This window comes from Podarcis muralis, chromosome Z (genome assembly GCF_964188315.1).
Source record: "Podarcis muralis chromosome Z, rPodMur119.hap1.1, whole genome shotgun sequence".
Classification (NCBI taxonomy): domain Eukaryota; kingdom Metazoa; phylum Chordata; class Lepidosauria; order Squamata; family Lacertidae; genus Podarcis; species Podarcis muralis.
The window spans coordinates 1,131,869-1,147,971 of NC_135673.1; the positions used below are offsets into that span (position 1 = coordinate 1,131,869).

At 50.3% G+C, this 16,103-nt stretch overlaps 1 protein-coding gene across 9 annotated transcripts in view; it reads right to left on the reverse strand.

The window, feature by feature from the left end:
* ADGRD2 (adhesion G protein-coupled receptor D2) overlaps positions 1 to 15,835 on the reverse strand; it is a 67,292-nt gene extending 51,457 nt beyond the window's left edge. For all 9 annotated transcript variants that reach the window (XM_028715224.2, XM_028715223.2, XM_028715231.2 and 6 more), the window contains exons 1-9: positions 15,656 to 15,835; positions 14,872 to 14,946; positions 11,817 to 11,880; positions 11,186 to 11,407; positions 9,091 to 9,729; positions 7,870 to 7,968; positions 6,303 to 6,388; positions 3,638 to 3,919; positions 1,359 to 1,470 (exon numbers count right to left, since the gene is read on the reverse strand). In XM_028715224.2, the coding sequence (XP_028571057.2) occupies positions 1,359 to 1,470; positions 3,638 to 3,919; positions 6,303 to 6,388; positions 7,870 to 7,968; positions 9,091 to 9,729; positions 11,186 to 11,407; positions 11,817 to 11,880; positions 14,872 to 14,943 (1,576 nt within the window). In that variant the 5' untranslated portion in view covers positions 14,944 to 14,946; positions 15,656 to 15,835. The remainder of the gene's footprint in view (positions 1 to 1,358; positions 1,471 to 3,637; positions 3,920 to 6,302; positions 6,389 to 7,869; positions 7,969 to 9,090; positions 9,730 to 11,185; positions 11,408 to 11,816; positions 11,881 to 14,871; positions 14,947 to 15,655) is intronic.
* Between the last annotated feature and the right edge of the window lie 268 nt (positions 15,836 to 16,103).

Here is a 16,103-nt window from a genome sequence, read left to right on the forward strand (position 1 = left end):
GGGTGTTAAATAGGAGGCCATTTGTGGCTGCGGATCATTGCTGCCACCCAGCTCTAACCTGCAGGCTGAAAATGGCCTGTTACAGTAGCCTGAAATCCCGAGGCTTAAGAAATCGCAGCCTGCTTGAGAAGAGGCTGAGAAGAGCTGTTCTTTGGCTGCTGGGTCAGGCCAAAGGCACAGGAGCCTGCTCCTAGGGGCCATGGGGGCTTCAGCCCCCACAATAAAATATTTGAGGGGCAAGGCTTCCACAAAGTGGACGGACATTCCCATTCAAATGGTGTGTGTGCACTGCATCATGTGATCAGTTATGCAAGGTGGGGCTTACCTGGCCCCCCACAATATTTTATTCAAGTTCGCACCCCCTGGCCAATGGTCCATCTAGCCCTGTTCCCACAGCGGCGGCCCATCACATGCCCCAGTAGAGAACCCTCGAGCAGGATCCGAGCACCAGGGCAGTGTGTGTGTGAGAGTGTGTGTAGGAACTAACCTACCGCACAAAGGCAATTATTTATAGTAGCTGCTCCACCTACGCTTCTGGCATGTGGCCCCCAGAAGGCTAACCAGAAGGAATGTTGGCCCCCGGGCTGAAAAAGCTTCCTCACTCCCATAGCAATAGGGAAATGTGGCTTACATGACTTCGTGTGAGATTTAGGTTTGGTGAGGCCCTCAGCTCCTGAAGGTCATGGGGCCCTTTCTATGTCCAGCTGTCCTTTGTCAACAAGAAATTGTCGCTGCTTTTTTGTGTTGAATATATGCTATGTGGTAATTTATGGACCTAATAGGTATCTCAAGCCATTTGCACGTAACAAAATATGCATTTTATCAAAGTAATGGTTGAATTGAAATACAATTAATAAAAAGTATATTAATAGTGAAATACAATTAAGAAGAAGTATATTAATAGTGAAATAATTATTAAGCTCTAACTGTATGTAGGTTTTATTTTATTTGTTTTTTATCTCATATTTTGGAAATGTACACCCAGGGATTTTTTTCCTTTAAATTTTTTGGGGGCCCCCAAGAGAGTGGGCTCTGGTTCGCCAGAAGTGGCTTAGTCCTGCTGGCCACATGACCCGGAAGCTGTACGCCGGCTCCCTCGGCCGATAAAGCGAAATGAGCGCCGCAACCCCAGAGTCGGCCACGACTGGACCTAATGGTCAGGGGTCCCTTTACCTTTTACCTTTACCTTTACTCTACACAGTACTGTGGGGGATGCACCACAGATTTGTGTAACAGCATTAGGATATTTGCAGTTTTATTTTCAATTCCTTTCCTACTGAATTTCTGGCATCAAATTTGCTTTGACAGATCCCCAGCCTCTTCCTCCCCCTGCACCCCAGAGCATTGCTGCTACTCACCAACGTTCTTACTCCGGATGGTGACTTTGGGCCTCTCTGCACTCAGGAGCTGATGGAGGTTGGAAACCATCTTGTCCATGTTTTCCACAACTGTCATAGGTCCATCAAGGATCTGAGGAGCACAGGAGCAGCTGCCCAAACCTTATCATCATCATCATCATCATCATCATCATCCGACTTTGCCCATGGGCTTCCCTGGCCCTCCTCCCTTAGGGAACTCAAGACCTACACTGGCTCCCAGGACATTTCCGAGCACAATTCAAAGTGTTGGTGCTGACCTTGAAAGCCCTAAACGGCCTCGGTCCAGTATACCTGAAGGAGCTTCTCCACCCCCATCGTTCAGCCCGGATACTGAGGTCCAGCTCCGAGGGCCTTCTGGCAATTCCCTCACTATGAGAAGCCAAGTTACAAGGAACCAGGCAGAGGGCCTTCTCGGTGGTGGTGCCCGCCCTGTGGAATGCCCTCCCGTTAGATGTCAAAGAGAAGATCAATGACCAGACTTTGAGAAGACATCTGAAGGCAGCCTGTTTAGGGAAACTTTGAATGTTTGATGCATTACTGTATTTTAATATTTGGTTGGAAGCAAATTATTATTATTAGTAGTAGTAGTAGTAGTAGTAGTAGTAGTAGTAGTACCCTGCCCATCTGGCTGGGTCACCCCAACCACTCTGGGCAGCTTCCAACAAAGATTAAAAATACATTCAAATGTCACACATTCAAAACTTCCCTGAACAGGGCTGCCTTATTATTATTATTATTATTATTATTATTATTATTATTGCACTCTTCCAATCTCTGAGGGGCTGCCCCATTGAAGAGAGCAAAGGCTGCTTAATGCATTGCAGGGGGCTGGAACGAAATGGCCCCTGGGGTCCCTTCCAACTTTACAATTTGAGGGTTCTATGAGTCTATGACTTCTCTGCTGCTATAAGCTACTGGAGGGTAGATTTCGGTCAAAGATTAGGGAAGCTTCTTGATAGCAGGGAGGGTTTAAGAATGGAGCCAGTCACACAGAGAGAGGTGATATGAGGCGTCAGATAATCCTGATGGAAACGGAAGCAGAGTTTCCTTATTTGCCCCATGTCTGGAGCAGAAATCAATGAACATGATTGGTATTCGCCTTTGTTGTGTTCAGCCTGCCAATGATATGGAACCAATTGGGATTCCTGCATTGCAGGGGGTTGGACTAGATGACCCTGAGGGATCCCTTCCAACTCTGCAGTCCTTTGATTCTATGAACTGCCCTTCCAAACTGAATTGCGTTTCCTTTGCATTGAAATGGATGTCGTGGAATAATGTAGTAAATCATGTAATAAAGTACATATTCAGTTACGTAAAATTCTGCCCAGAAGCCTAACTGCTGTGAGCGTAGGTGTGATGCAACTCATTTAATTAGGGTGTGTACCCAGGGATGTTTATTTCCTTATATATTTCTACCTTCCTGAAAATCTTCCAGCAGAGGCCGGACAACCATCTAGTGTTTGTTTATTTATTGTGTTTCTGTCCCACCTCCCCCCGCCCGCCAAAAACCCCTCCAAGGAGCTCCAGGTATCCCCTCCATATTTAACCCCCCAACAACTGCCCTGTGAGGTCAGTGGGACTTCGATATGATATCTTTATTGTCGTTGTCCCATTCAGAACAATGAAATTGAAAAATCTACATAAGACATTCAAAACCCCTAAAAACTCTGAAACCCCATTTTAAAATGCAATATACTCCTATAGAGACTCCTTATACTGCGTTTAAAACCAAAATCGCATTTGGGTAGAAACTGTTTCTCAGGCGGCTGGTCCTAGTCTTGATAACCCTGGACCTTCTTCCAGAAGGCAGAAGCTGAAAGAGATCATTTCTGGGGTGCACACTATCCTGCGCTATCTCTGCAGCTTTCTTCTGACACCTGGAAGCGTAGATTTGATCCAAGGTGGGAAGAGTGCAGCCAGTTATTCTCTCCGCAGTCTCGACAACCCTGGACAGCATTGTTTTTTCCCTGACTGTGCAGCTCCCAAACCACATGCAGAGACTATAAGTTAATACACTCTCCACAGTACAATGGTCAAGTGCCATCAACATTACTAAGAGGCCTGCATTGTCTTCCAAGGTCACCTCTGTCATCTTCATGGCCCTAGGGTCTCCCATGGGTCCTGGTCTGACCACATACTCTCAAGGACGGGAAGGGATGGCAGACTATCAGGGCTGCTTCAGCTTTCTGGATTTCCTGCCTCAAACGGTGAAGCTCACCAGACCCATCCCCCTTACTTCTAGGAAGCCATGATTTTACCGGCTTTATTTCGGACCACTCCTCAGCGTTCTGCTCCTCCAGGATTGCCCCGGCAATTGCCACGTAGTGCTGCCCCAGCTGCTCCAGCGTTGCCAGTTCCTCCGGCTCGTTGGCATCCATGTCTGAGACCTCCTTCAGCAGCTGCAAGATGCCCAGAAGAGCAGCTGGCTCCAGAGAGGGAGGCTCAGCCTCCGTCAGGACTGTCTCCACCACCCCTAGGTAACCAGCGGCTACTGAAAGGTCCACACCTCGGGCTTCTGCCTGGAAGACACGCTCGGGAATCTGTAGCCAGAAACAAGACCCCCCCCCCCCGGCAGGTTAGAGAAGGGGGACTACCATATTTTTTGCTCGATAAGACTCACTTTTTCCCTCCTAAAAAGTAAGGGGAAATTTGTGCGCATCTTATGGAGCGAATGCAGGCTGCGCAGCTATCCCAGAAGCCAGAACAGCAAGAGGAATTGCTGCTTTCTCTGCGCAGCGGTCCCTCTTGCTGTTCTGGCTTCTGAGATTCAGAATATTTTTTTCCTTGTTCTCCTCCTCCAAAAACTAGGTGCATCTTGTGGTCTGGTGCGTCTTATAGAGCGAAAAATACGGTAAATGGGGGCAGGGTGGGTGAAGGGGTTTGTGTGTGCCTCCCCTTTTGGAAAAATCCACCAAGATGTGTGTGATTTGCACACAGGGTCTGTCTTAAGCATATGCGGCGCCGGGGTGCAAAGATCCGCCTGGCATCTGCCCCCCCCCCAGGTTGCCCAGTCCCAGGCACACAGGAAGGGAGAGCTGGCCAGCCACCTCAGCGTCTTGCTGGCTCAGTCGCCCCCACACTCACGGCACAGAAGAGCCCATCACGTCACTCCGACCGACGTGCAGACTCTTCCCCAGACTCAACTCTTGGGCCCTGGACTCTCGGCCTGGCGCCCCTGAGAGCCCGGCGCCCGGGTGCCCTGCAGCCCTAGTGCCTATGGGTAAGACGGCCCTGTCTGCACAAAGCCGTATTTGAAGTATTTTTTCGTAGCCATGCTTCCAAAATCTGTTATTTGGGGATTTTGGGCTGGGAGCAGCGCACAAACTGAAGTCACTTTAGGGAAGCCACAAATCTGAAATCACTTTAGGGAAGGGTGGGAGGCAATGTGGAGAGGTGAGATGAGAAGATGTGCCAATAGCTGCCTGTGCCCCACAACCAGACCTTAAGAAGCTTTGCCCACCGTGGGTCTCCTGAGACAAGGCTAGACATGTGTCACGTGTTCCCAGAGCTGTGGCTCAGTGGAAGAGCCCTGGCTTTGTGTGAGGAAGGTTCCAGATTCAACCCCCCACCCCCCATCGGCATCTCCAGGTAGAGTTATGAACAGCCCCTGCCAGAAATCATCCTGAAGGTGGGAATGTAAGAAAGTAAAAAACTTCTGGGAAATGATATATAATGAGATGAAAAAGATGTTGAAATATACATTCTTAAAAAAACCAGAAGCATCTTTACTTGGTATTATAGGTGAGGATATTAATAGACAAGATGTTAAATTGTTCTCATATGCAACAGCAGCGGCAAGAGTATTGTTAGCCTAGAAATGGAAGCAAGGAGAAGAAATTCCGACGAAAGAAGAACGGCCGACGAAATTAATGGAATACGCAGAATTAGACAAAATGACAGGAAGGATTCGAAACCTGCGGGACTAGAGATTTACAGAAGATTGGAAGAAATATACAAACTATTTGAAGAGCAACTGTAATCAACAAATTACGCTAGTTTTGTAAGGAGAAATAGATGAAATATTGCAGAGAAAGAAAAGAGATATTAGTTATGAGATTTAAAGGTAATAGTGAAAGTAAGACATGTATATTAAGTGAATAGATTGGAAAATTTTCAGACGTGATTGATGGAAGTAAAAAAAATTGTATAAGATGTAAAAGTATGTTTAATTAGTGTTGAAAATGATATGTTTTTTTAAAAAACTAATACGCACACACACACACACACACACACAAAAGGTAAAGGTACCCCTGCCCGTACGGGCCAGTCTTGCCAGACTCTAGGGTTGTGCGCCCATCTCACTCAAGAGGCCGGGGGCCAGCGCTGTCCGGAGACACTTCCGGGTCACGTGGCCAGCGTGACATCGCTGCTCTGGCGAGCCGGAGCCGCTCATGGAATGCCGTTTACCTTCCCGCTAGTAAGCGGTCCCTATATATCTACTTGCACCCGGAGGTGCTTTCGAACTGCTAGGTTGGCAGGCGCTGGGACCGAGCAACGGGAGCGCACCCCGCCGCGGGGATTTGAACCGCCGACCTTTCGATCGGCAAGTCCTAGTCGCTGAGGTTTTACCCACAGCGCCACCCGCGTCCCAATATATATACATACACATACATAAAAAGAAATCATTCTGAAGTCACTGTGAAGTCACACCAGTCACTGTGCCCAGTGGTCTGCAAGATGGCTCAGGGGTCTGGTAGCTTCTTACAGAAATTACAGAACTGTGACGTTGGAAGGGACCCCATGGATCTTCAAGTCCAACCCAAATTCTCCCAGAAATCAACTTCCCCACCGACTCACCCAGGGAACACTTGGGGGCCCTGAGAAAAGGCTTCGGGGCCCATGAGGCCTGGCCAGCAACACAGTGACGCTGGGCCACAGGTGGAAGCCCTCAGGAGTCAGGGATGAGGCCAATGCTTTACTCACCACTGTCGCATTCGCTCGCGCATTAACCTGAGCTATGAGCTGTGGGACAGGTTTCGACTGTGTTTTCTTCAACTGCAAATAAAGATCTGAGGGGGAAACAACAGACATGCAAATGAAAGGCTGTGTTAGAATTCCTGCTCCGCGATTGCAGTCATGGGATTGTTGTCTTTCACATGACAGTGTATGTTTTGACTCCACAGAGTGGGAAGTGACGGAGACAGGATGTTTGTTTTACTGTGTTCTGTGAAGTGGGAATATTGTCCTTTTTCCTTTTTCTCTTTGCTGTCTGATGCTAGAGAGAGAGGGAGCCATGTTGCAGTGCTCCGTGTGTGTGCTGACATGTAAATAAAGTCGATTAGCCAAAATGCTGAGTTGCTGAGGTCTGTCACGCATGATGCACAAACTTTGCGGATCCCTAAGTGTGACGGTGTCGCTTGGCATCGGTCGCTGTGATGTTCGGGCTGAAGAAAGCTTATGAAGCTCCCAAACGATCGACCAGGAGGGAGGGAACATGCCAGTCGGGCACGTGTCTCTGCCAGGGTGCTACTCGAGTGTAGGCTGAACTCCTGACAGGTTGTGGAAGGTGGTTTACAAAGTTAGTACCTTGCCCATTTCATGGAGCCAGGCAAAAACATTCCTCTTCCACCAGGGCTTTGGCTGATTAAGCCATCTACGGCCTTTTAAGTTTGATAGTGGGGGAGTGGCGTTGTTGTTTTGCTATTATGCTATGTAATTTGTGTTTTCATGTTGTATTTTCATGTTGTAAACTGCCCTGTGATCTTCAGGTGCAGGATGGCATATAAATTTTAATAATAATAATAATAATAATAATAATAATAATAATAATAATAATTCTTTCCACAGCCTTGCAAGGTAGACGAGGTCAAAAGAGAGCAACTGGCCCAAATTCACCCAGAGCACTTTGTGGTCAAGGGGGGAGTTGAACCGGTGTCTCTCAAGGCCCCAGTCTGACCACAAATCCAGGCTGATCCAACAGCTGGAGATACCAAAAGGACCCTTTCTCTCCTGGAAACCAACCCAGTGATGAAGACCTCCTTCAGAGGTGCAGTTTCCTTGCTGAACAAGGCATGACAGGGCCTTCCCAGTGCTGGCTCCAAAACCTTGGAACTCTCTTCCGGGGGAAATGGAACCTGATCCCTGGCTCCCAGCCTTGTGGCACTTTGGCATGAGGAATATGAGCATTTAAATAAATAAGTATTCCATTATCGTTATCAAATAAACATTCCCATTAATAAAAAGTGGCTTGTGTTTTAATTAACGGGAAGAGGGGGTGAACCACTCTGGTGATTGTAGCTTTGTGAGAGGAATAGGGGTCTCTTGACAACTCTCAGAACTCTCAGTGGACTACAGTTCCCATTATTATTCTTATTTCGGGGGCGGGGAGTGCTTTTAATGCACTGTGCAGATGGGACCATACTGACCAAAGTAAGAGTCACACCTGTTGCTCCACCCACCTCCCTCTGGTCCACCGATTGCTGGCAGAAAGGAACGGGGACCTTGGGCCACAGTTTGAGCCTGGAGATAAGGACAGTCAGAACCGCCATACCTTTTTTGTAATGGCAGACAAAAGGTAGCAGCTGCAGGCAAGGAGCATAAGCGAGGCTTCCCTGGACGACCTGAAACATTGGGCATTCCTCCACAGGCCCTGGGAGAGGAGAATAATAATAATAATAATAATAATAATAATAATAATAATAATAATAATAATTTATTTATATCCCGAAGCCGGGCTCAGAGCGGCTAACAACAATAAAAGCAACACAGCATTCTGAAATCAATTCATTCTAAAATCAATTCAAAATCAAATTAATGGCAACCATTGGGCTAGAACAAGAACAACACTCTCCGTCTACTAGATGTTTGGGGAAATTGTTTGTTTGTTTGTTTTCTATAGGTTGGGACACCCCTCGAAGCATCGTCACCAAATTCGGTTTCCTGAGGGCGGAGTTGGCAGAGTCTGCCAACATCTTGGATTCTAGGTGTCGCTTTGAATCAAGGCGTCAGACCAAAACGCGACTGTGAGTTTCCCCAATTTTGGTGTCATAAACGCATGAGTTTACCCAATTTTGGTGTCATGGGTCCAAAATCACAAATCACGCTATTTTTAGTTTTAAAATTGCAATTTTTTTATTTCCTAAAAACTCCCAGGCAGCGGCAGGCACTCACTGCCACTAGGACCTTATAAAGCATCTTACTTCCACCCAGCTCTCCTGTTGATGCCTTTGCCCCATCTCCCTGCCGCCCCACCCCTCCCCCACTGCCTCCAGGTAAGTGGCGTTGAGTTGTCAGGAGGTCCAGTCGCAGCCATCGCCCCTCCCCACCATCTGCTCCTGCTCCACACCGTTTATTCGAAATACACTCTGCCATTTGTGTACTTGCAGGTAGCCGAGTCACACAACCTGATCACCATGGACATCTTCAATCTTTGGAGAAAGAAGACCCCGGCAGGTATCTACCTACCTATCTCAACAAGCCAATGGTGAGAACTGGAGACTCAAGAGAGTTCAAAGCTCTTCCAGCCCAAGATGCCTCCTAAACCAGGAAGGAGAACCGGTGGCCCTCCAGTTGGGACTACAACTCCCATCATCACTGGCCATGGTCTGCAGGCCACAGGGATCCCCACCCTTGTCCTGGGGCAGCTTTCTCTCCTGCCCCCATCCAATATAGGCAAATAACCAGCCACACCAACTAAAAAGAGGGACATGCAAATCAACCAGCTCATCACAGACCAGACAGCTGGTGAGGTCACAAGCCGAGAGCGCTTTACCTGGGCAGGTGAGCTGCACTGTGGCCTGCTGGATGCTGGCTTCCACCTCGAGGATGTCGCTGCTCCAGGCAAACACGAGGCTCTCTTGAATAGGGATGCAGGAGCGGACTTTCTCTATCTGCTCCCTGCTGAGGACCCTCCGCCAAACATGCAAACCAGTGAGGTTCCCGCTGAAGGACTCTTTCTCCTTGAAGGCCCCACCCAGGGAATCCTGGTCTTGCCCGATAATGAACGTCCCGTGGCCATCCACGGCATGGGAGGCTGAAAGCCCTGTGGCTGAGGCCTTCTCCTTCCCGTCAGCGTGGATGGCCCATGCCCCATTCTGATGCTGCCATGTGACACAGAAGTGGTGCCACTGCCCATCGGCACGAAAAACGGGCAGGTACGGGGAGTGGTGCCCATGGAGGATGATGGCAAACCGGACAAAGCCATCCTCGTCGACGAAGCCACGCAGCTGGAACTCGTTGATGAAAGCCGGGACCGCGTAGGAGAAGACAGTGGAGATCTCCACAGCCTCAGGGTCCCACTGGACGTGGGCGCAGGCACTCACAGCGGGCATCTCTGGGAAGTCGGCTAAGACCTTCACAAACTTGGTGTCCGTTTTGTTCTTGAAGACCAGGATTGGTGCAGAGATGTTTCCTGGGGGTGGGGGAGAGAGATGGGGATGTGACCAAGGACTGTGAGGAGAGAGACTCCATCAGGCAAGGCCTCCTTCCACCTGCCTTGCCCCACCCTCCAACCCTAGGAGTCCTCATAAGGGAGCTGGTCCTGAAAGAAGAATTGTGAGGAGAGAGACTCCATCAGGCAAGGTTTCCTTCTACCTGCCTTGCTCTACCCTCTAGTCTCTGCTTCTCAATGTGTATTGTATTGTTTTATGTACTGTGGCTTGCCATTGTTTTAGTGATTATAGTTTAGATATTATTTATTGTAACCGTTGAGTGGATTTCTGTTTAACTTTTATATGTTGATATTATTATTTAATACTATTCTAATGATGGTCGAATGTTACTTTTTTGATGGAGGTTGCCTATTTTAAAGTTTTGTTTTATTATCACATTTTTGTATTGCATTAGATTGTTATAAGATGTACATTTTTTGTTTCTTCAGCTTGTAAACCACCTTGAGTATTGTAAGATAGAAAGACAGTATACAAATTAAAAATAATGATGATGATGTTGATGATGATGACCCAACATTTGAAACAGTTCTGGTTGCCTGACATCAAAAAGCACGTTGTAGAGTTGGGAAAAGTTCAGAAAAGGGCAACCCAAATGATCTACGGGACGGAGCGATTTCTGTGTGAATAAAGGTTGTCGTATTTGGGACTTCTTAGTTTGAGAGAAAAAGCAAAGAAGGGTTACATGATAGGATTTTTATAAAAATTATGCATGGCCAGGAGAAAGTGGAGAGAGAAAATTTTTTCTCCTCTCATCACACTGGAACTTGTGGTTGTCCAATGAAGCTGAATGATGGAAGATTCAGGACAGATAAAAGGAAAGGCCTTCTTCTTGCAGCGCAGGGAGTTAAGCTATGGAACTCTGATGGCCACCGACATGGATGCCTTTAGAAGAGGGTTGGACCAATTCCTGGAGGAGAAGGAGGAGGAAGAGGAGGAGGAAGAGGAGGAGAAGGAGAAGGAGGAGGAGGTGGAGGAGGAGGAGGAGGAAGAGGAGGAGGAAGAGGAGGAGGAAGAGGAGGAGGAAGAGGAGAAGGAGGAGGAGAAGGAGAAGGAGGAGAAGGAGGAGAAGGTGGTGGTGGTGGTGGAGGAGGAGGAGGAGGAGAAAGAGGAGGAGGAGGAGGAGGAGGAGAAGGAGGAGAATGTGGAGGAGGAGGAGCAGAGGGCTGTCAATGGCTATTAGCCAGTATGGCCGTGCTCTGGCCTCCACAGTTGGGGGCAGCCATGCTTCTGAATACCAGTTCTTGGAAACCACAGGAGGGGAGGGAGAGGGTTCTGAGGCCCATGTCCTTCTCCCTGGTTTCCCACAGGCGCCTAGGTGCACATGGTACTGTGAGAGCCGGTTGCTGGACCAGGTGGGCCATTACCTGATCTAGCAGGCTTATCTTAGGTTCAATAGAGCAGCATATCTCTACTCACGCCTCTGCTTCGGCTTCTGCAGGAACACCTCCCGGTCATCCAGCCAGACTGCGCTCTGGACTTGGTAGGACTGCAGCTTCTCCCCAAGAGACGCCAGCTCAGATGGCAGCCGAGCGAAGCGCTGCTGGCAGTACCCGTCTGCATGCCACCAGTCCTGGAGGATGGGCACGTATTCATACACATCTCCCAGCATCTCAATGATCTGGGGGACGGAGCCAGGATCTGCAGGGGAACCACATGGAGGGAAAGATAAAGTAGCTGCTGTGATTCCTGCATTGCAGGGGGTTGGACTAAATGGCCCTCCAGGTCCCTTCTGATTCCATGATTCTGGGATGGAAGTGAGTTCCAGGATTCTGGGATAAGCATCCCCCTATGGTGAATTCAACGTCCTCTGCCAAGAAGTCCCTTGGCTGGCATCATTTTATCATTCATTTTATCCAAAGTGCTTTTACCCTGCTGTTCAGCTGAAAAAACTTCCAGAGTGGCCAACACTCTGGAAGGAAAAAACAATACAGCCCCTGTAAAGTTGGGCCAGAATTGGGGCCCCGTGCTCAGATTGCCTCGCCCAATGAGGAACTTGGATGCTGACTTCTGCAAATAAACACACAGAAGCACAACTCAGGATACTCACCCCTTGCTGTGCGGTTTTCAGCCGGTATGGCGAACGCCAGTGTGCTTCTTGGGAGAAGGCCAACCTGTGAAGGAAACTCAGCTGCTGTGTTTGGGAGACCAGTACCACCCCCTTCCCCTTGCAAAAGAGACATTGGAGGAGACTTTCCTCCATCCTCCCAGTCATCAGCCAGCAATCTGCATGGCAAAGGAATGGGAGAATAGCAGTGGCAATTCCTTCCTTCCTTCCTTCCTTCCTTCCTTCCTTACTTACTTACTTACTTACTGCATGTTTGTACCACTTTTTCCTCCAAGGAGCTCAAGCTAATGTATACTATCCAACACTCCTCAGTTCATCTCCACAACAACCTTGTGAGGCAGCTTAGACTGAGAGGCAGGGACTGGCCCAAGGTCCCCAAGTGAGCTGCATGGCGGAGCAGGGGGATTCAAACCTTGGTCTCCCAGGTCATAGTACAAGAATCTAACCATTACAGTGCACTGCCTTATTTGGGATGGGTAGGAGATTAGCCCTCATCAATATGGCCAATAAAAGTGCTGAAGGAAATGCTTTGAATGAAGTGCCTCTGAGCAAAGTGTCCTTCAGAGGCTTCTAGGTCAATTACCACCAACCTGCTACTGTAAAAGGTTAAAGCTGTGCCAGTTTAACATATATTTAAGCCTTAATATATATTTAAGGGACGTGGGTGGCGCTGTGGGTTAAACCACAGAGCCTAGGGCTTGCCAATCAGAAGGTCGGTGGTTTGAATCCCCGTGACAGGGTGAGCTCCTGTTGCTCTGTCCCAGCTCCTGCCAACTTAGCAGTTCGAAAGCACGTCAAAGTGCAAGTACAGTGGTACCTCGTGTTAAGTACTTAAGTCATTCTGGAGGTCTGTTCTTAACCTGAAACTGTTCTTAACCTGAAGCACCACTTTAGCTAATGGGGCCTCCTGCTGCTGCCGCGCTGCCGGAACACGATTTCTGTTCTCATCCTGAAGCAAAGTTCTTAACCCGATGTACTATTTCTGGGTTAGCGGAGTCTGGAACCTGAAGCGTATGTAACCTGAAGCGTATGTAACCTGAGGTACCACTGTAGATAAATAGGTACCGCTCTGGCGGGAAGGTAAATGGCGTTTCCATGAGCTGCTCTGGTTCGCCAGAAGCGGCTTAGTCCTTCTGGCCACATACCCAGAAGCTGTCTGCTGACAAACGCCAGCTCCCTCGGCTTATAGAGCGAGATGAGCGCGCAACCCCAGAGTCGTCCGCGACTGGACTTAACGGTCAGGGGTCCCTTTACCTTTAAGCCTTAATTGTCACTGACTAATTAGTGCATCTCCTTGCCATTCTGCTCCCACCATACCGCTTCCCCCAACTAAGATTTCAATTCAGGCACCTGGCAGAGTGAGCTGCAGTCGCAGCAATACATTTCTTAGCCTTTAAGGTTCCACAAGAGTTTCCGATTGTTCCTCCAAGTCACAACTTTGCCCGCCACCTTCTAGACTTGCATGATTCTGGAAATTGAGCACGAGACATCCTGCAAGTGCCTCACTCGGCCAAGTGCTTGTGTGAACAGGACAGAGCCAGGGCTCTCCAATCCGCAGGGCTGAACAGCACTTGGGGACACAGGTTGATAAACCATCAAAAGATGTATGGCTTTATCTGCCGTGGCAAAAACAGTCCCTTGCTGCAACTTTTTTAATGGGCAAATTTATTAGGACACCAGCTTCTATGGGTCAGCATCTGGGGCAGGCATCCAGGGCCAGGGCCCCACTCCGCAGAGGGACCAGGAGGGGCTCCGAGAGCCAGTTAGCAGGTCGGACAAGGACCTGGGAGGCCAGGCTTCTAATCTCTGCTCCCCCATGAAGCTCCCCTGGGGGGGGGGCAGCCTCTGCCTCTCAGCCTAGCCTTCCTGGCAGGGCTGTTTTGTGGATGAGAGCCTTGAGCTCCTTGGAGGAACAGGGGGGACTTGAATGCAGAGAGTAAGGACAGCAAAGCGCCTTTTGGAAAGTAGGGCAGACCCACTGAGGAACATTGGGCCACTCGCTGCTTCTCAGCCTAGCCTGCCTCACAGGGTTGTTGTGAAGATTCAACAAGGAAGGGGAGGACCATGGACACCACCCTTGGGTTCATGGAGAAAAAAGGTGGGATATAAATGTAATAACAATATTTTTTGAAGCAAGTAAGGTAATACACATAACCACCTTAAAAGACCCCTCCTCACCCCACTCAATAAGACCTGAAATGACTTAACTGCAGCGTTTGCAGACTAGAATCTATGGAGGCGGATGGCAAACGTTTGTTGACCTTTAAGGCAGACAAGCTTTGTCTTGGTTGTTACCCGTCCTCCAAACCTCCACACCAGAGCATGGTAAAGGGTAAAGGGACCCCTGACCATTTAAGTCCAGTCGTGGCCAACTCTGGGGTTGGGGTGCTCATCTCGCTTTATTGGCCGAGGGAGCCGGCATACAGCTTCTGGGTCATGAGAAGGACTGAGCCGCTTCTGGCGAACCAGTGCAGCGCACGGAAACGCTGTTTACCTTCCCGCCGGAGTGGTACCTATTTATCTACTTGCACTTCGACGTGCTTTCGAACTGCTAGGTTGGCAGGAGCAGGGACCGAGCAATGGGAGCCCACCCCGTTACAGGGATTCAAACCGCCAACCTTCTGATCAGCAAGTCCTAGGCTCTGTGGTTTAACCCACAGCGCCACCCACGCCCCACATCAGAGCATGAGGAGAGGCCAAAGGAGGACTATCTAGACCAGCGTCCTGTTCTCACAGTGACCAACCCAGTGCCTCTTGTTGCGGGAAGCGTGCAAGCAGGACGGGAGCGCAAGAGCTCTCTCTCTCCCTGCAGTTTCCAGCAACGCGAATTCAGAAGCCTTGCTGCCTCCAGCTGTGGAGGCAGAGAAGGGCCACCGTGGCAAGTCACCCCTGACAGCCCACCACTTCACGAATTGGCCCAGTCCGTGCCCCACGGGAGTCTTGAACGGGAGACCGGTGCCGCCACCCAGCCATTGGGCAGAAGGATCGCCGTCTGCCTGCCCCCCCCCCCCTCCGCGACCACCTCCAGCAAATTTACCAGCAGTCCGAGAAGCAGAGAGCCAGGCGCCGAGAGTCTGCAGACCATGCCGACGAGCTTGCCAGATTTCATTCTCTGCGTGAAGGAGAGAAAACCCCTTAACTCAGGGCACCCCGAGGCTGTGCAGAAGGGGAGAAGGACCTGGGCTCCAGGGAGGGGGAAGGGGGTGCTATCTCGGTGGACCCAGGTCTCAGAACGCAAGAGGCGACCCAAATGCACCAGAGAGGCTCAGTTTCAGAGCTCTCTGGAAGATGGCTGTGTGTCCAGGAGAACCTGCCAGCAGAGCTTTTTTTGAAGATAGCGCGCGCGCGCACCCCCCGCGGCCCTCTCTAAATGTGGTTTGTTTCGCTTTTCTGAGCCACCTGGGCGGCTTCACTCTTCCTAGGCAGAGGTTAGCACCTCGCGGGGAGAGGAGGGCAGCCGCTGGCCCTTGAACAGAAGCTTGATTCCGCCCAAGTGTCTCCTGTCCATCTTTCCTGGGGCTCTGGAACCCCCCAGCTCCCCCCCCCCACAACTCCAGCGCCCCGGGAGGCGGGTGATGCGTTATCCTTCCTCACTCGCCACGGTCGACGACTGCTTTGAGGACCGTGTGCCCGGCGCTGCGCAAAGGGGGCCGTGGGAAGGGCCTTTAAAGCGGGCGGCCGCCCCTCGGCTCTTCCCAACACGCAGAGGCTCTGCTTAAACCCCGACAGCGCCCGACCCGTCGAAGCACAGCGGACTCCGTGGGGGCGCATGGGAATATAGCGGGGGCGCTATAATCCCAAGCGCCCCATCCCCGACTCACCTGTCCACCTGGGAGCGGGGAGGCGGCCCTGCCACCCTCATGATCGGTGCCACTCAGCGCACTGCGCTGTTGAGCAGAGAAGGTCCTGAAAGCGGGGAAGCGCCCGGGATGCAAACCGCTTTAGCAGAGGCGCGTCCAGAGAGGCCAGCTCTGCTCTCTACACCGCAGCCGCCGCCCCCTCCTCAGGCACTTTGCCCAAAGGGGGCCGGCAGAGCCCCGCCCAGCCAGGGCACAAAAGCCTCACCCTCCTTCTCTCTGGGAAAGGGCCCAAGCCCGGGAGGGGGAGTATGATTCACCCAAAGTCGGGGGGGGGGGGGGAGAGAGATGGAAGGACAGCCCGTTCTCAGGCCCCACCTCGGCGCTGTTTTGAAGAATAAAAGCCCTAAAAATTCTCCCCACGAATGAAGTCATTTTTAAAGAGCCATGAAAGGGGCTTAAGAGAGATTTC